Consider the following 20,480-nt stretch of genomic DNA (forward strand, 5'->3'; position numbering starts at 1 on the left):
ACATTTATTTAGTGTGTGTACACAATATACACATGAATCCATTTGATTCGATTACAGTTTGAATACATTGAACACTTTCCATGTCACACACACACAAATGCTTTTATGAATATTTATTTCCATTTGAAACACATTTTAAATGAAGGACACCATCTGACAAGGCTACAATAGTGTACATTATGATCAGAATATATCACCAATAAGCATCTTTAAAAGAAAGAATGAAACAGTTACAGCATTGGTCCAAATTATCTAGTATTTGTTTCTCAATTATATCTACTGTACCTGATATATACAGTATTGAGCCAACGTGACCGTATATAAAGAAACGGGTATTAACCAATCTTCTTCAACAGTGCTATAACCGTGCACAAGCTACAGCGCTTTCCCCCACTGCGTACTCCTTGGAAAATCTGCATAAGTGACTTTAAAGTGCAAAGGGTTTGCAATATGTAGAAATGATAAATTACAATAGTTACTGTACTTCAATGCCTATGTTCAGAATTGTACTGCTGCCGCCCAGAAGGTAGGTTCCTGCTCACCACCAAGATATCGATTGAAAGCAGAGAGAAGCTATAGTATGTTAAGGTGAAAGAATGGTAGAAATACATGACAGCATAAACAAGACTATGATCGACAGCTAAAATTAATCTGAAATTTTCTTTTTTTTCTCCTTCAAATCAATATTAGTCATTTGACATTTTCAACACCTTGTTCATCCATTTCAAAACACATTGAACTCCTCAACTATATAAATGACATCATATTGTGAATACAAAAGTCGTGTGTCATTTTCAGACCCACCTCAGTATACGTCTTTAGTCGTTCCACTTCTGTACATACATGATGTGGATACAACTTAAGAAGAAGTAAATCAGGAGGATAAAACAATACTTTGTTCTCGGCCATTGAAAAGCACACTTCAGCAATTCCAAGCATAACAAGAATACACATGTTTCAACAACTATACTGGTGTTTCTAAAGAGGATAGCAGGAAAAGTTATTATAACCTCAGGATGTTTTATATGGGAATTTTACCATCACCATTTTGTTATAGTTATCATCTAAGCATTAAACAATATAAATAAATTATGATTTAACATTAACAATGATTTCTTAAAAAATCCCCAAGTAGCCGCAAGTATGTTTAACAATGTATATTAAAAATATAGAACAGATACCTACAGTACTCATGTATAAAAAATAACTAAAATAGTTGAATCATGCAATACAAATACAAAATAAACTAATAGACGATAAAATGCTACAATTAAACCAAAAAGACCCAGGGAGAGTAAACCATGCAGCATTGTTCAATTTGTCCGTTTTCTTGCTGATTAATATTTTTTAATCAATTTTCATTCTATCAGTCTAAGGCATTCTTGATTAAAAAATAAAATAGAAAATCTCTATTTGAAAAGTTGGAAGTCAATTAAAGGTTTTCCAAGAACAGGCATGGGATGATTGGGTGAATTTGATTTGGAAAAAAATCTGAGTAGCATACAAGCCAGTTCTCCATATACTGTTTCAGTCAAATTTATTAGGAATTCATTTTTCTAATAAAGGATGAGATAATAATTGCAATTTCTGATGCAACTTTATGTGCAGCCAAGAAACCAAATCCAATCAAATATCAAACAATTTCTCTCGTCATTTGCCCCCGACAATATTAAGAGCTCATTATTCAGTATGTTTATTTAAAACCATAGCTAATCAGACAGATTAAATGTGGGTGTATAATTTTAAAATGGTTCCATTTAGGCATTAGGTAAGAGATGGCTAATTTTAGTTATGTTCTAAATAGCCGTGTTTAGTTAAGTGTGAGGTTAGATATGGTTAAGCTTATGTGTATGGTTAAAATGGCTGTGTTTAGTGTTTACGTTATTAGGTAAAAAGGTTTTTAGGTTTAGGTATAGGGTTTAAAATGGTTGTGTTTAGGTGTGGTTTTTGTATGGTCAGGACAAGGATCTGAGAGGCCAGCAGTTTACCTATGAGACTGTATGAACTCAATCTCCCAGGTTCAGTAGCCTAGGTTCCAGCCTGATTTGCTGCGTCCCGCGGATGTGAAAATGTCACTAGGGAGTGACAATTCACAATCACGGAACGTAGCTATTCAGGCTGGAAGTTGGAACCCAGGCTACAGATTCAGAGCGTATATAAATTGGGTACCAGTACCGGTTCAGGACCCACTATCTCATGTATTTAATTAGTTTCCATTATCTGCTGCCTGAGGAAGAGTTAACAGAGGAAACAAATTGCTAAGTGGTCAGTATGTACATACTGTATTGCCGTTTTAATTGAGTCTGAAACCCAAATTAAACACTGTAATGAGGGCAAAATTAAGGCTTTTAACAAAGTGTTTTTTGCTTTTTTCCCCTTCTCTCTATTTTAAATGTTCTGTATCTGAGGGCAAGCCAGTGCAATCCAATGCCAGAGAGCTTGGGAGTTCACAGAGGATAATGGATGTCTGACAGGTGTTGTGGTACAGCCTATAAGTAAATGCACTGCATTTTATCAGCAACAGCAAAAAAAATAAAAAAAAGTAAAACATCATGAATACAGTACAAGAAAAAAAGAGCCTTTTCCTTGTGGGGGATGACTTTTTCATTGAAAGAAAATAGATTCCCTCACTACAGTAGGTGTTAATGAGTCTTGAGGAGCTGTGGTGAGTTTGCGTTTAGGAGACGACACAGCCTGTATCTTTCTGAGGCTTCAAGTCAGGCTCTTTCACAGGCTTCACCTCCTCCTCCTGTTTGGGTTTGGCCTGGAGTCAAAGCAGCACAACATGGAATAGTTACCAAGTCACCATGGACATACGATGTGAAAAACTATCAGAAAACTCATGACGTAAAGTCGTAAACAAATTACTAATTTATTTATTTTTTATTTCTGAAACGTATAAAGACCTTTACTTTACTGTTTATTGTCAAAATAAAGTTACCAACTATAACCAGGGAAGAATGAAGGGGAGTTTCGACTTCATATCATACATATCCTTTGCAGCTTAAAGGGATGTTGAACCTTGGTAGGACCTTGCCTTGTACAGTCAGCTAGCTGGGCAAGAGACTGTAAGTACAAATACTCGATCAGGAATCACCTGAAGCCGGAAAGCTTCGATACCGATCACCAATCAGATGATGTGGGAGAACGATATTTGCATTTAAAGACTGCATTTATTTGTTATAATGTGCAGAATTATTTATTTACTATTTATTGGGTAGAAATAAATGTAACTATTCTTAACAGCATTGTGGAACACCAAAATGGCCCCTAGAGGTCACTCAAGGACTGGCAAGAGATGCATAACTTTAAAAGTTCAGTGAAGACAAACATATTAACGTCAACAAATAAAAGGGAATATAATGCCTCTAAACATTGGCTTGCAGTTGCATTATTGCACATAGCCTAAATGCAATAATGATATTAGGCATGCCACTCAGGATGTAAAATAACCCATTTTGGGCGGGAACCCCTTTTGGTGTTTCAAGCATTCTGATACTTTAGCTATTGAAAAATAGCAGATCTACAAGCTCATAGCACGCCACTCGGTGGCTGAGCTTGTAGGTCTGCTATTTTTGAAAAATCGTTAAAATGTGCCTCAAATCTTTCAGAAAATTGTCATGATTTAGAAAAAAAAAAATTTTATTTCGACGTCAGGCCTGAAGTAGCCTAGTGTGGCTTATAAAACAGACATCACTGAAGCGCTCGCTCAGTCTCAACACTCGTGCAAGGTACAGAGGGAGGTAAGTACTAGTGAATGCAAGGTACAGAGGGAGGTAAGTACTAGTGAAAGTGGAGAGGGCAGGAAATCAAAACTTCCTTGTTGGTGTTCCAATGTGTTCTTTCATAAGGTTTCTGTGTGTGAAATGAATACACTGGTAGAGCAACATCTGAAAAGTATGTACGTGCTGGGGGAGTATAACAGCTGGGCTCAACGTGAGAGAGTAGTTAGGATTCCAGGACTTTTCTAGCAAAGCCTGATTTAACTTTGTCACACCACAGTGTTGATCGACAATTCCACATACAGGTTGTCTTGACCTGCATAGTAGACATTTTGATGCGTTCTCTGCCCCTTTCTTTTCTCTATCTGTGGTCAGTTTAAGAAACTGCCAGAACCCAGATTGTAGCATGACTACTCTGCGATCGAGGATAGTAGAGGAAGTAGTGATTCCATTCTCATGACTAATTCTCAATACTAATAGGATTAGGTCTCATTATATAAGTTTAGGTCGGAACATCCAGTTCCTCAATCACTAACACAGAAGTATTATTTGGACTCACAGTATATCACAACAAGGTTCTCCTAAAATTCAACATAACTTTAACCACATTGCTATTCTGAGCAAGTTATAGTAGGCTTCAGCGAAATAGCAGACGTAAAGTACAAGCTCACATCACGTTGTAGATTGGCCATTTGACATACAACAAAGTAGATAGAAAGTTTATGTCGTTAACCCATTTTGGGCGGGAACCCCTTTTGGTGTTTTAAACATTATGTTATAATTTAGCTATTGAAAAATAGCAGATCTACAAGCTCATAGCGCGCCACCGAGTCAAAGATGGTTTATGTATGAAGATGGGCCAACTTCATTGGAGCCACTAGACGCGAAATGGTACACAAAGCCTACAAATGGTCTCCTAAATATAGTAGGCGTGGTTTGCTTCTCCCCGACCTCCACACACCCCCCCCACCCCCTTGACAACAACACTGTTTCCACACTCAGTCTAGTAGGTGGCGGTAATGCACCATTTAGGTTTGCCAACCGCCATGAAACCTGATAGAAGATGCATTATTAATACATAAATACATATTTGTACAGTATAACAAAAATGAAAACAAATAAACAAGGCCATTTTACATGCAAATGGCCCTCCTCCTCATTGACCAGGCCTTTTCAAGGAATGAGGCAAATGAAAAGGTGTACTTTTGAAATAGGCCTCCTCCAACCATATATATGTATGTATTGTATTTATATACAATATAAATTCATGATTTGGATCTATCTTATTAAAAAGTCTCTCCCTAATAGAGTTGTAGAATGGCATTTAATTTTCAATTTCCTTTAGATCACACAGACTACATAATCTATCCTCCTCAACCATGCCTACATATCTGCCTGTCTCAATATGCAGACCAAGTATGCCAGCTCTAATTTGGGCACATAAGGATAGTTTCTAATCGTTTTAAATATGTCCATTAATTTCGTTATAATATTCACATAAGCTATTCACATATTCTCATCTTAAATATGGGGTCAGAGCCCCCTATGTGTTGTCAGTGAAATTGCAGATGGACAGAGAGAGGCTTCCGGACTCATCTCAAATCTCGTGAGAGTGTGTTGCTGGGATAAAGAAATGTCATTAACAAAGTAGATTTTCTCCTGATTTGTCTCGCTAAAAGAAGCCACTTTACTATAGACTCCAACATTCGAGTGGCACGCTACGAGCTTGTAGGTCTGCTATTTTTGAAAAGTCGTGAAAATATTTATTTCAGAAAACTGGAGGATTTAGAAGATTTTTTTTAAATTTTGAGGTCAGGCCTAAATGGGTTAAAATACACTAAGCCACATTCTAGTACCTTGTCGTTTTTGGCCCCCTTGGTGAGGTCAAAGGTGGCATAGACCTCAGGAGTGCATTGCTCACTGAGGGCTGGTAGCTCAAAGGCAATAGGCTCTGCCAGGCCATAGCTGGCCTTCAACTCCAACTGTGGTGCCTCGGCTGGGACCTTGTGGAAGTATCTGGATGCATGTAAAATAATACATATTAAAGTATTATTAAAAATGTATACAATTTGGTAGAAGATATTATTTTTAAAAATAGAAGGGGAAAAAAAGTAAATGTACATATGTGCTGAACAAATGTCTGGACCAATTGGATCTCTGTGAGTCTGTATCCATGTGCTGGGATTTCAAGTATGCATTTAGCAGATGCCATCATCCAGAAAAAAAAGTGCAATAAATGGTTTATATTTGTCAACAAATATAAGAATGTTACCACATGTGGGTTTATATTGTCCCTAGTAGAAGAGTATAGCAGATACACTTTTCACATATGCATGACATGATATAGTACTTTATTGTCAGTTCACACCAAAATCTGTCTTGCGACCCAGCAGCCATGACGCACGTCTTTATTAACTGCCCTGTTTTTAAGCATACGCACCATGTTTTTGCATGCGGAAGGATTTGTCTGCCAAAGTCAACAGTTTTCTGCATGGACTGAGATGTCTTCACATTTGCACATTAGGGCTGGGCAATATTCAGTATTATTACTACATCGACACTGTGATATATACCGGTACATGTATCGGCTGGGATATTCAATGTTTATGGTGTGGACTATGTCTTTGCTTTTCTTCTTTGCTGTTCTATTATTGACCTTTACCCTCTTACTTATTACATAAACATTACTGATACTTATTGATCAAAAAGCTCATGATGCATTTTGTGAGAGCACCAATAGCCTTCCCCTCAATATCGTTTCGACCGAGGTATTTACGTAGTCAGATATTTCAGGATATTTTTTTTTTATTTTGTCCCCAATATCGCCCCAACCCTACAACGTGTTCTGTCTGAAATGTATGACTCACATGAAACCGTTCTCTCGTTGGCATTTCTCCAAGGTGTTCTTAATGAGGCTTCCCAACTTGAGGAAGAAAAGCTGTTCCGAGGGTTTGGCTGTGCTCCCCGGGCCTTTGGTCTGCCGGTAGTCTTTACACAGGGCCTCGGCACGGGAGTAACCTAAAGCAATGACATCATGCCCATAACACGCACAACAGGCAGACGTGGCGGACGAGAAGTGAGAAGGGGGAACATGGACAGAACAGAATGTGAGCAAAGCAACGGCAACGCTTACACTTGATGGCCTCAAACTATGTACTGATCTATGTATTGATATCGGACCTCAATGTAAGCCAATAGAAATATACAGCTTATGTGCACATGCATTCTACTACACCGTAAAAGTCTTTATTTAACTCTGAGGGTGTACAAATTATTTGGCTCCATTTGTACACTCAAGAGTTTAATTAACATGAGAATTCACAGTTGAATCTGTACATACTAAATGGAATACCTCGATTATTACACATACTGTGCTGATAAGTTGAGTAGAAATGAACGCATGCATGCAGACTGCAGAGTATGTTTGCACCACAATCATGCACACACAACCTAAATGTTTCTAGTCATCTTTCTCTGAAATTAGACTGTGAAGTTTTGTATACAGTATGCAGCGCATACGCACGGTTCTAGGAATCTCGCTTTTTCCCTAGACGTACTTACACTTCTCAGCTTCTTGGAGTGATCTAATAGATTCTCCACACTTGTCGCTCGCCAGCAGAGTCTGTCCATGATAGCAATATGCCTGCCAACAGAAGGTATTTCCATAAATAAAAAGAAACGTTGTTTGCATAAGAAAGTGTGCTCTTTCCCTCTCACAGCTGGGACTCCAAACAGGGCTGAAACATGGTCAAGGCCAAGGGCCGATGAGCTGCCCAGAAAGAACTGAGCTGTTATTAGGCTTTTATTGCAGAACCCAGTCTAATGTTGCAAAACTGGACCCGAGGGTGAACAATGTCCAAATGGTTGGGTAGGCAAGTAAGTAGGTCGAAGTGCAGTATCAGCCCAACAAAGGTGTCTATCCCCTTTTCAAGACTAGACCCCTGGGAGATGGATTGCTGAAGTGGAGCGTCACACCTACCATCAGCTCCCAGTAACGACTTATTGTAGGTACCCAAGCTCTGCTTCTTCTCATATGCCGAAATGTTTTTCAAAATGGTAAAAAAAAAAAAAAAAAGGCTAAGATTTTAAGGTAGAAACACCAGCTTAAAAAGGTTAGAAACGAATTCTGCTTGTTTGATAGTGATTTTTATATAACAATGTTGATATTTGAGCAGTGATACAAACATATCACTAATTCATATGCCAGCACTGATTATAGCATGACATTTCCTCACATGACACACTACACTTGTGTGATTACAAATATAAATAACAAATTTATAAACATTTTTCTTAAGACTTCAAATGTTTGTGCAGTATATCAACTAGTACTGTACTGAATATGATTACAGTAGTTAATATTAGTAAGTATACGCAAATGCAGCGAGAAACCAAAAAAATGTAGACACATATTGGAGGTTAATATCAGTCTGTCTTTAGAGCTTCAGGTGGCGATTATAAACTAAATAACCATGTGCATGATGGACTTACATAGGCCATGTAAAAGTGCTGCTTCAGTTGAAGGTATTTCCTCCACTTGCTGCTGCACTCTGGCTCCAAGGTGTTCAACGTATGATCTGAGGAGATGGGCACGCTTAATGGACCATTATATTGCATGCAATGGAAACCTTCATTATGCTTTGCTGTCTTACTGTGTAAACCCCGATATATTTGACATAAAGTGGGGTTAATATGAACATATTACATAAGCACCCAGAGTAGTAATGTTTGTAAAATGAAGCATACATCACTACAGCAAACACACTGACCGGCTTTCTGATAGAAGTTTGCCGTCTCAAACGACAAAGCTGCAACTAGTGTAGCATTATGCTTCAGTTCAATCGCTCTGGCAATTGTCACTGTGTAAAAGACAAGAAAGGGAAATGCAGGATGGATAAGACAACATAGGAAAAAAACATTGATATAAACAGTATATTTGATAGCATATTATCCGAGTAGCCAGCATTGCTGAGTCATACACTTTACTATGGCTGAGCTGATAAGTGATTCTAAGGCGTCCTGTAGGCGCAAGCCTACATGGAATACATTCAAACTTTTACCAAATTGACCAGAGAAAAGACAGACATTACTTTATTTTATTGATTTATTCATTTTAATGATCTGCTACTATATCCTAGCTATGGCTGCAATGGCAATTCACTTTTGTTATGCTTTAAAATGGTAAATAGTGCATTTATATAGTGCCTTTATCCAAGGCGCATTACATAGATTGTGCATTACATTCACCCATTCACACACACATTCATACACCGATTGCGGCGGAAGCCATGCAAGGTACCAACCAGCACATCAGGAGCAATTTGGGGTTCAGTGTCTTGCCCAAGGACACTTCGACATGTAGACAGGAGGAGCCGGGATTCGAACCGCCGACCCATGGATCATTGGACGACCTGCTCTACCTCTTGAGCCACAGTCGCCTTAGTATGGCTAACTGTAGTGCTATCTACTGTACCTTCCTGTGCTTCTGCTTGACACTGGATGATGTAGGCATCGATGACTCGTGGCTCCAGGTCTCTGCCCTTCTCAGCTGGGGTGATAAGACGGGGGATGTGGACCTCCTGTGATAAACACACCAGGCATATAAAGGTTTCAACAGTCTGCTGAGGCTAAGACAGGAGACATGGAAAAACCCTGTAAAACGCAAAGGAAATGTCAAATTTGTTTTGAACATATAGGTAAATCAGTGTTATATGTGCACACATTGTACATTCTAATCTCTTGTCTGATGCAGGACACTTAAGTAATATACAGTAAACTTTTGCAGGACGCTTAAGTAATGTACTTAATGTACTTAAGTACACATTTTTCACCTTGAGGTTTTTGAATATGCCAGCAGCAACCTTCAGGCTACGGTGGACATCTTTTGCTTCTGCCTCCGTTACGCTGTCAAAGATGAAAATACAGTAATGTTTGCAAGTATCCGTCAATGCCAAATACGCTGGGCTCATGTTGATGAGCATTTATCAGATCAACAGACAATACATAGAGGTAAACAAGACATACTTCTCCTTCCCTGCTAGTCGTGAGGCAAACTTGGTGTACCAGAGTGCCACGTTGAAGGCCATGGAAACCAGTTCAAAGATGGCATCCTGCTGAGCACTACAGGGAGACAAAAATGGGAAAACAAACAGGGTGGTCAGTTATGAGGATTGGAAAATTGCCACCAGCCACGGTTCATTGAAAACCGGGACATTAGAGTTTTAGAATATTTGTTGGGACTCGGGACAACCAGCTTGAAACTGGGACAAAATTCTGGTCATGCCTATGATAGGATGTTCTAAAACTAGAATTATCAGTAGGGGAAAACATGAGGCCCTGCCAACAAAATGACCTAGACTAGCCTTTGTATTTATTGAGAGCAGGGCAGAGAGCAACTCGAGTTTGATTTGGCAAAAATAAAATAAAAAATAAACTCCTCAGGGCAGGTACTGTAGCTTATTGTGGGCCAGCAATGTTTCATGGCAATCCGATGAAACATTGTTCACGTTCATGATTTGATGCATTTTGTTGTCCAACATACATCCAAATACATTAGCTGCTCACATAAATCTGCCTGGCCCTATGAGGCCGATTTGAAAAATGTAGGGTGGCATTTCTTCCGTGGCCTAGTTGGAATGTGCGTGCAAAGTTTCATGGCAATCGGAATGCTGTGTTCATGGTTTGAGGCATTTTGTTCAAAATGAGCCACTCCTGCAAACTTTGGAAGCCAATCTTAGTCAATCAGGAAAGAATATGAAGAATTGTACAGAATTTGTACGAGTAATCGCTCTCTTTATTTATTTTTGCGGAAATCGACCTTTAAGTGACGCTATAATAACTAGCCGATTTGAGGCAAAAAACAGCCCATTGGTCCTATGGAGTCAATAAGGCAAGGGCCTCTTGAGTAGGGCTGGGTGATATCACTTCGAATCAATATCATGAATATTTTAAACTTTTGCCTCGATTATGTGATTCACAATCTTTTTTTAAGTGAAAATAGCAGATCTACAAGCTCAAAAGCATTTTGAGCTTGTTTCTATTGTATTGTTTTTGCTGTTTTCAATACCGGGTTAATAGATTTATCAGACAAATCAAGTATTTAGTAGATTATAAAAATAATAATTAGAATGCAACGTTGTCAATTATTTGATATAAAAAAAATGAAAGACCACCATGCTTGTAGATTATAATCAACATGAGCAAGATCAGTTAAGTCGGTTATTGGTTCTAAATATCGGTTTTGAGGCAGCCCATTTTCAGTTAAACGCCGAGCCCTACACAGGGGTACTGGTTGGCTCCTTATGTGCACGTTCCTGCCATCAGTGGACTTTCAACTAAGAAGTATTGGTACTTGACCACTTTCAACCTGGTGTCCATATTTTGTGCATGTTTTTTTTTACTTTTTGAAAAATCACAAAAATAGCTGATCTACAAGGTCAGTAGGTCACATAATGTCACTTCTCAGACTTGAAGATGGGCTATTTTCTCTGCATGACAGTGTCGTACGATGAATTATGTGTCCAGTGTGTGCAGATTTACCTCGGTGTGTTTCCTTGTAAGGTGTCTGTCCACCTGAAATTCTGAATAAATCTCATCTTGTTCTCCTGTGTTGTTCCATCCAGAGACGCAATGAAGCCTATTGTACAATAAACCAGTCAAAATAGTAGCAACGCAGTCACCAAAAACAAATGCAACGTTAGAGGACAAAAAAAAAAAAACTATTGCATAAAACACTGCTTGAGTGCACTGTATCTTAACGCTTCATCACTGTAAAACTTTAAGCACTACATTACATACATAGCTCAAAAAATGTATTGTAGACCATTTCTATCTCTGAGACCCCCAATTTATATTGTAAAATCAATGTTAATTTAACTCTTGAGAGTGTTCAAATGGTACAAAACGGACCCGTTAGGGTCCATTTGGTTCCATTTGTACACTCTCAGAGTTACAGACCCATAAGGGTCCTTTTGTTTCCAAACTATCATTTAGCTGGGGATCCCCTGGAACTCCCTCAAGGACCCCTGGGGGTCCTCAGACCCCACTTTTTAACTAGACAAAGAAAAAGTGTTCATAATTGTCATACCAACATGGCGTGCGGGCGGAAAACAATGGCACTATCATTATGATTCAGAGTGAAATGTCTTGTCATGTACATTGAATTATAACATTCATAACATTGAGTTATAGAATTTCTTATTTACCCCCATTCCTTACTGCCTCCCATTGACGCGATTTCTAATAGTGTATAGATTTCTCATCACTTACTAATATCAAGAATTTATATTAAGCTTGTATCATACTTTTAAGAAACCTAAATATTGGCTCTCACCTAATACCAGGTCTAATTCACATACAGTTTCACTATCTTCTTTTTTATCTTGTCTCAGTATATACTATATCTCACTATATACTATAGTCAGGAATGTCTTTGTGGCTCTGTTCACTGTGGCTTTGGACCACAATGCATTGTGTTTGTTACAACAGAACTAAAATTAGTCAACGTGTTGATCTTGTTTCCTTAAATTCCTTGGGTTCCAAATAAAAGACCGGGACCCTGGTAATGCTTCTGGACCTCTGATTTCTCTCTACATATTTTTCCGGGAACAAATATCATATTACTCCTGTTCTTGCCTCACTGCACTGGTTACCAGTCTTGTTCCAGTGGCGTTTCCAGGAATTACATTTTGGGCAGGCAAGATGTGTTAATTGTCGTCTCCCCACGCACAATCGTAGCACTAAAGGTTTTCAAAGAGATATACCTGCCAGACGAGTAAGATACAAAGGCTGAAATGCATGCATTTACATTCCAATGGGTGATTGAGGGTCGCGCTCTAGTGTCACAGGCTTACTATACATGTTCTACCTACCACGGAGCTCCGACGGTGTGTTTTACCGCTGTCAACTTGTTGTATAATTAACTTTGCTGAATAGTTGCATGGGAAAATAACCCAGCTAAATGGAGGAGTGACATCCTGACATTTTCAACTACCTAGTGAATTCTCCAGATGAGTATTAATAATAGTCTTGCAAGATGCTGTTTAGATCATTTAACAAATACATAGCATATAAAACGAAATACAACAAATATATCTGGGTATTGAAGACCTCAAGGGATGCAACCGTGACGTATATACCGTGCGACCACTTTGACTTGAGATTTACAATGCTAGCACTTTTCACAAACTGATGGGAGTATATTATAGTACATTGTAGGGTGTATATTGTGGCAGGTATGTGACATTGAAAAGGACAAATCAAACATATGGGACACTTTATTAGAACACAAAGAAAATCGCTATAGCCTCAGTAATGAACCAGTGAAATTAGGGTATTTTATGATGCCTCTCATAGGGATTGCATTGGCAGCTCCAGTACACAGTTGAAACGGACCAGAAGTGGGGCCGCTGTCTCATTTGGGGGCGTGAAATTTGTAGTCCCCGTGTGTCTCTATAGAATTTGGCCAGGCCAGAAATGGATTTGGACAGGTGGACGCCTGCCCTCGCCTTATTGTAGATACACCTCTGTCGTGTTCAGAATTGATTTTAAAGTTAACTTGTTTGTTTTTAAATCACTAAGCGGACTGGCAGCGGGGCATATATCTGAACTCTTGTCCCCACATACTGTACCTTCCCGTAATCTTAGATCAGCAGACAAAGTTTGACCCCCACCCCAACACAAAGCTGGTGATGGAAGGTGGCAGGGCTTTCGCTGCTAGGGCTCCACTGCTGTGGAACTATCATGTTTTTCATTATTTTTGTATTGCTCTTTTGTTTTTGTTAATTTCCATTGTTGATTTGAATTGCCTGTTTATGTATTGTATGTGAAGAACTTTGTAAACTTGTTTTTGAAAAGTGCTATACAAATAAAGTTATTATTATTACTTTCTCTAAAGTGGCATGAACCCTAGTCAGCCAACTACTGGGCAAATGGTCACCTTGTAAGAGGGAGAAGTAGGCATCTGTAGCACTTGTCATGATCTCTGAGTTGCAGGTGACATCAGTGAACATCTCCAGTAGCCGAGCTCTGGTTGTCCTCAAATCACTTGTTATATATAAAAAAAAGCAAATAAAATATAACAGTCAGTCAGTATTCATAGTTAGTGTTTCATTACGCTGCTACACAACCATGATTTTGAGATCAAATGAGTGACACCTTTGCAATGAGTCGAATTAATATGAATGTGTAATAGGAGAAGAAAATATATAGAAAAAATGTGTTATGACCTTTATCTGCTTGACACAGTGTACGTGTTGCGACTCACTCATCTACGTAAGCATAATTGATATCTGTGATACGATGACCATCAACTATGTTATCAGAGACTGTGCACAATAATACGAGATGTATGTTCTATTCCTATCTGTTCTCATTCTGGCCACGTAATCTGTCCAATACTGTATATTCTCTACCATGTGTGTATTAAACTTCAGAGCTTGTGTGATACTGAGTGGTGTCATCATGTTCTCTGCGCACGTGACTAAACACTCAACTGAAACGTCACCACACAGGTAGACTCTTTAGGGACCAAATGGTTGGTCAACCGAAATCACAACAATAAGTTACATCAATATTAATGTGCAAGTCTTAATATTAAGGTTGTGTACAGTACACGAAATATGGATAGGATACACAGTAAAATGTGTTAGTTTATCCATTTGTGTATAAAATGTAACCAAATGGTCTATTATTGGTCACACTTGTACACTACTAGAGTTAACAGCCAGGATTTCAGCATCATGCAATGCATTCATTTCTAACTATATACTACTACATACTTGCATATCTTATTGGCAGCAGGGCTTCCAGCCACTCCATAAAAGTTGAAGGAAACCGGCGCTGTGGCCTTCAGTGGATTTCTGTGAAACCAATGTGCCATCCTGTGGGTTGGATGATGAAGACACACCTAGAAGCTTCTGGGGAAGAAGCAGAGAAACAGTTCTCTTTGAAATCTCATCTCGCAGCCATTACCTGCTGAACTGGTCTTAACAACAGACACGTGTAACGTGTTAGAGACGAGTTTCAGAATGATCTTGGACAGCAGTATTTACTCAAACGTTCAGCCAATGTCTATAGTCGAACAAGCTACTACGTTTAGACATGATTTTCTGGCCCGTTTCGCTGTAATGCTAACGAGCTAATGCGCTAGTTATAGCCCCTTTACTCGTGTCCACTTAGCAAATAATAGACAAAAACACTTCCACGGACTGTTTCTGTGGTGATGATAATGTTGAAAACCACTTTAAATGTATTTGCCTAATGTAGGACAAAAATACCTTACGTAATCTACAGGAAACGTGACAGCTAACATTAGCATTTTGAGACGTATACAGTTTGATGGAAATCAAACTAGGCCTCCTGGCATCTGGCTCAGTGTGTCGCTAAACACTGAGGGAAGACAGTCACAAAACGAGAAGTATAAAAGTATTGCGTGTTGACCACTGTTACCTTAGCACAACAAAAAACAGCGCCGTGGGGTCCGTTTAAAGCCCTTTTGGAAACTCTGACAGACAATAATTAACTTCCGGAAATAAACACGAATGGGTTGTATCCAATCACACGGCAGTACTGAGTCATGTGATCTGTGTGTAAGAAAATACGAGACGTCGGATCTGTGATCAGCGACAGTGTTGTGGTTTCTTTACACACAGTCTCTACTATGGTTGTGGTTCAGGGCTTGTTTGCCCGTTTACTGAGAAATACTGATCTGTGATCAGCAGCGTTGTCTTGTGTTCAGAGCTTGTTTGTTTACCGATTTTTATCATGATCACAGTCCAAAAACCTCCTCTCTGGAGTGAAACACGCCCTTGGAATGAAAAACATGATCATCCCACAATGATCATCTTTCATAGGCGGACATATATAATAAATAAGTCAAAGCCAATCTGAGAACCCATCGTCAAAAAAATAAAGGAAAAACAGCTCCCTCTTTTCCTACGAATGCCTGTTATTTTACAATAGGATGGAGAAAAGCTGTTTATATTGTGTTGTGTAAAGACAGACGCAGTGAAAAAATCAACCATTTTTATTTTCCCACTTTGGCAATGATTGGGGTGATGTGAAAATAGAGAAATTAACAATTATTTCACACAGACAATAAACAAAGATTTGGTCTGACTCTGAACAATTATGTACATCTCACACACCAAGTCAAGAATTACCCACAAACACAGTAAATTACCTTTCATAAAGATGTCCATCATGGATTAACAACAGCGAAGAGAAACAACCCAAACCAAATCTAATAAGGCTCATAACGAATAGATTGTGCTTTGCAAAAAGATTTGAAAAAGAAAAGAAAGGGAATACAGTTAGATGTTAAGAGCAATGAATCGTTCTAATTTCACATTTGTTTATCACATTCACCCATAACCAATAAGGCACATATACATATTTACAATTTGAAGGGCAAAATAAACTGTCCATAACTAATAACTAAGTGTTTTGCATAAAAATGTAACCACTATAACAAAATGTAACCACTTGGTTACATTTGGAGACGGTTCTACTTGGACACGTCTTCAGTAGTGGACCCAAGGACATAGGAGTAAATTGAACCACTTGAACACCAGCATCCTTATAGCCAAGAACGATCTGCAATTTTTGGCTAAAGGGAAAAGTAAAGAGGGTTTACTCTTGACTCTTGACTTAAAGCGTTTAATACTGAGGATTTGAAAGTGTATGGTAATAGTGGAATGATGATCAACATGTTCCCGTTTGACCAGACTACCCTTACAAAGTCCATCTGCATAAAGGACATATATGCCCTTCACATGGTTTTAATTCAGTCCCTGGGGAAAGAAATTATCAAGAGTTGATGACATATTCATATGCAATACCAGCAAGCCCACATCTACGTAACTCTTAAAATATGAATTAACATTTTGTCAAGTTTTGGCAACACCATAACAACAAGAAATGTATGCACATATGACATCATTTAGCTTACATTACTGTTTTTACTCTGTCTTTCTTTACATTATATGCCAGTAAAAATCCAGGTGTTGTGTGCTTTATGATTCAGTGTGTCATGTAAATTCTACAAGTGCCTGGAACAGCTTAAGAAAAATTAAGAAAAATGTATTACATTTTGGTCACAAAATCAAGACATATGCTAGCATATCTTCAACTAAATGATGTGCAAATGTACAAAAACAAACGTTGTTTGACAAACCAAAATTTGAACAAAGTCTCCACAAGGTTCACTCATTCCCATCACACAGCAAACAGTGACAGTCATGAATCGATATCAGTCAGTTCTCATCAGAGCCGGCAAGAAATGTGTTCAAGTTTAGTGAGATGTGTGCACATTATTTTACTTCTCCATTTACGCACGCACACAAGCACACATGCACAGTCGCGCGCGCACACACACACACACACACACACACTCACTTTCTAAATGGAGAGGTTAAACCACCGTTCCCAACTCCCTCAATACCCAGTTAACAATGGAAACAAACAGAAAGTTACATTCAGTAACATAAAAGGCAATTTGAATGTTCATCTCATACATTTTGTAGGTGAGGTCAACAGTCTACAAATGCAGCACTGGCTCAAAAGCAACAAGTTAAACTTGCAAGAATTACAACTAAATGTGTGCAATACATTGATGATTGTCCTATAAGTAAACCCTACATATGGGTGTATGCATTACATGTGCATTTTTGATTGTCCCACTTAAAGTTGTACCATAAAAAGCAATCACATGTGTAAATATATTGCATCGGAACATTTGCAATTCAATATTCTGCACTTCCCGTCATTTAAACATGTCACACTGCTTGTTGATACATTGTGTCTTAGGCACATTTCACAAGTGAGAGACAAGATTTTCTTTTGCAGTATGCATGTCATTAACACATAGACACTTTATCCTCTCCTCCTACTAGTCCTACGTTGACATTAATGTCTTTGTTTATGCCACATCCAGAGAAGCAGAAACCTGACACTGAAATAATGTCCATGCATGGCACACATGACAACTGTAGAACACACAAGGAAAGTCTTTGGCAACTGCGTAGCTTTGGTGATAAAACAAGTATTTTGAAAACTAATCTCGATGCCTAGCTGCATAAACACACACCACATTCTCCGACCTCATTTGGTCCTGACTCCTAACCCTTGGAAGACCTCCCTCGCTGAAAGAAAACATAAACATTACGGAAAAGTCAACACAGTGGAACCCTGAAAACCCCTGTGTATGAATGGCTGGCACATCTTCCACAGCATACCAACAACAAAGTTTTATCCGTAACATTTCTCAATGGGGTTAACGCGCAGGTCACAGGCGTTTGGAATAGTTTTTACACAGGACTTGGTCTCGAACGTCTCCCCATCCACCGTTCTTCATGTGCGGCTTGTGGTCCACTGGTTCTGTGCCGCTCAGGACAAGAGATGGAGGGAAGAGGCTCTCTTTGGCCTTTAGGAGGGATTCCTCTGCCTTCTGCAAGGCCCATTCAGGCCTGCAGTTTTCCTTCTGATGCAGGCCGCAGTCTCCTGTGTGGAGAACCCTGGACCCCTGGGCCACCAGGACCTTGATGGGCTTTGATATGCAAGTCCCCGAGAGACGCTGCAGTGTCCAGTCCCAGTTGTAGTCGTCGTAGGTGCAGAAGTCGTTGCCGCAACCCATCAGCTTGTAGTACATGTCTTTGGAGACGCCCATGCCAATGTTGTGCTTGGTGGACATCCACCCAGTGGTCAGCACCTTATTGGACACCGCGGGGAAGTCGACGAAGGGCTCGTGGTTCCCCAAAGCCAACATGTCACAGTCCACGCAGCTGCTCTTTCTGTGCTCCACCATCAACTTGTAGAGATGGTAGAAGTCAGGTAGGATGAAGTTGTCCTCCTCCAGGAAGACCGCAAAGCCGCCGTAGCCCTGCATAGCCTGCACTCGCTCCCACACAAAGTGCATTTTCCACCACCAGTGGTGTTTGATTTGTGTGATGGAGGCTTCCCTGTAGTGTCCATACGAGTCAGGGTGCTCCGCATTGAGGCATCCTGTTTTCAGGGCCTCGGCCTTGGCTATGTCTCGAGGGCAGTCCTTTGGATCCTGCCCAGGAAACTCACTGGGATACAGCTGAGTGCTGAAAGGGAAATAGATTTGCAGTACTTTGCAGAAAGTTATCCCCTGCACAATGGAGTTGATTTCCTGTGAAAAATAGTCATGGCTGAAAATAAGGAGGAAACTGTGGACCTCTGCAGCGTTCTCCAACGACTTGATGAGTAATCTGAGGTATTCAGGTCTGTTATGGACCTGTACGACCAACACCAGGTTAGGGTCCCCTGGAAACTTATCCGCATTGAGAATGTTCTGTTTGTAATTGGCAGTATAAACGGACTGAGTCAATTCTGGCACAGAACCAAAATTAAACTTAAGTATGTCACCCGATTGCCGAGCCTGGCTTTCCTGTGCCGAAGTATTGGGTCTAGGTCTTTCATCATCAGACATTATTAATACACGTGTAGTAAACATGAGAGTCACAACTATGAAGGAAATACCCAGCAAAGTGAGCAGATTCCTCTTGTTTATTCTGAACCTCATGTTCGCGTCGAGTACAATGTAATCTTTCGATTAAAAATAACGGCTTTGAATCACGTACAAATCGAGAGCTTCATTGTGAACGCTTTTGTTCCGTGTTCCGTCGTGTTTCTCCCTGTAGTAAACGAAACTCCCGGCGCTTCACAAGTCTTGGCGAGCGACACGAGTCGCAAATAAAGTGTCAAAAGTTCCTTGGTTGCATTCTTTCGCCGGCTCGATTGTGTCCAAATGTTGAGAACGGAGTCATCTGCGATACAATAGCCGCTCCATTCTGCAACTTTAGCACCTGTAAAAACATCAGAAGTGTCACGGTGTACACGGAGAGGCAGCGTACTGCCATTTAAATAAAGTTTTAAAACAATCTAATTCACTTTCGTTAAGTTTACTTACCAAACGTAGGTGTCATGTGTCAGTGCAGGCTGGCTGCGCTCATACCAGGAAGAGACTACTAGGACTATGGACCATCTTCTGGTTCGACTACAGTGACTTATTGACTGCTGACGTGTACAATCCAGCCAACGGGAACAGACAGGCCGGGTTCCTGTTCAACGAATCGCTGGTCTACCTATAGTCGTGTAATGTGAGACCGCTAGAACCTACATGAAGTGTAGTACAGCCCTCCCCGTAGGACCATCTGAACAACATGGAAAGAAAGAAAGAAAGAAAGAAAGAAAGAAAGAAAGAAATATAGGCCTATAGGCTAAATTATATATCTGAAACGAGTCATGGCCATTGGCCTATATAATAATCCTTAATAAGAGGAGCTATATGTATCTATTTGCATATGCTCATCATGTGGCTTTCTTTGGCAGATCAGTTGCTTTGCATTATTTGCGTACCGTGGTTACACTTTCAGGCTTGACATTATGTCGAGTTGGAAGTGGCTCTTGTGTTACCACTGAGCCAAAGAGTTTAAATACACATGAACTTTGTTAAAGGATGTATTCCAACTAAGTAACACATGAGACATGAATACTATGTTATTCAACTACATTTAAAACAAAATTGAAGTCTCTGAAAGTAGCTTGTTGGTCCTCTATTGAATGGTTCTTAAAATGCAGGGCTTGGATGTCAGTGAAAGGTGATATAGGCCTATAGTCTCTATAGGCCTAGAGACCCCTGCACTGTATGCAGGGTACTAATACATGTAATATATGCTACTATTATACAACAGTTAAGTACCAGTAGATTCTCTGTTAAAGTCCATGCACGACCAC

At 39.5% G+C, this 20,480-nt stretch overlaps 1 protein-coding gene across 7 annotated transcripts; it reads right to left on the bottom strand.

The window, feature by feature from the left end:
* Positions 1-98: 98 nt before the first annotated feature.
* brox (BRO1 domain and CAAX motif containing) lies at positions 99-19,786 on the bottom strand. Of its 7 annotated transcripts, XM_079526675.1 has the most exons (14): positions 19,654-19,786; positions 19,325-19,549; positions 14,501-14,638; positions 13,660-13,766; positions 11,262-11,358; positions 9,747-9,842; positions 9,554-9,626; positions 9,196-9,301; positions 8,492-8,581; positions 8,214-8,299; positions 7,284-7,365; positions 6,590-6,740; positions 5,579-5,738; positions 99-2,764 (listed from the first exon to the last, which is right to left on the bottom strand). In XM_079526675.1, exons 3-14 carry the CDS (start codon positions 14,599-14,601, stop codon positions 2,678-2,680), a joined length of 1,236 nt encoding a protein of 411 aa, XP_079382801.1. In that variant the 5' UTR covers positions 14,602-14,638; positions 19,325-19,549; positions 19,654-19,786; the 3' UTR covers positions 99-2,677. The 7 variants fall into 7 exon arrangements, with proteins under 7 accessions (XP_079382801.1, XP_079382800.1, XP_079382804.1 ...); XM_079526674.1 differs by lacking the exons at positions 19,325-19,549; positions 19,654-19,786 and adding an exon at positions 15,171-15,313; XM_079526678.1 differs by lacking the exons at positions 19,325-19,549; positions 19,654-19,786 and adding an exon at positions 15,171-15,238 and having other exon boundaries at positions 14,501-14,635.
* Between the last annotated feature and the right edge of the window lie 694 nt (positions 19,787-20,480).

The sequence above is a fragment of the Electrona antarctica genome (genome assembly GCF_951216825.1).
Source record: "Electrona antarctica genome assembly, chromosome: 17".
NCBI lineage: Eukaryota > Metazoa > Chordata > Actinopteri > Myctophiformes > Myctophidae > Electrona > Electrona antarctica.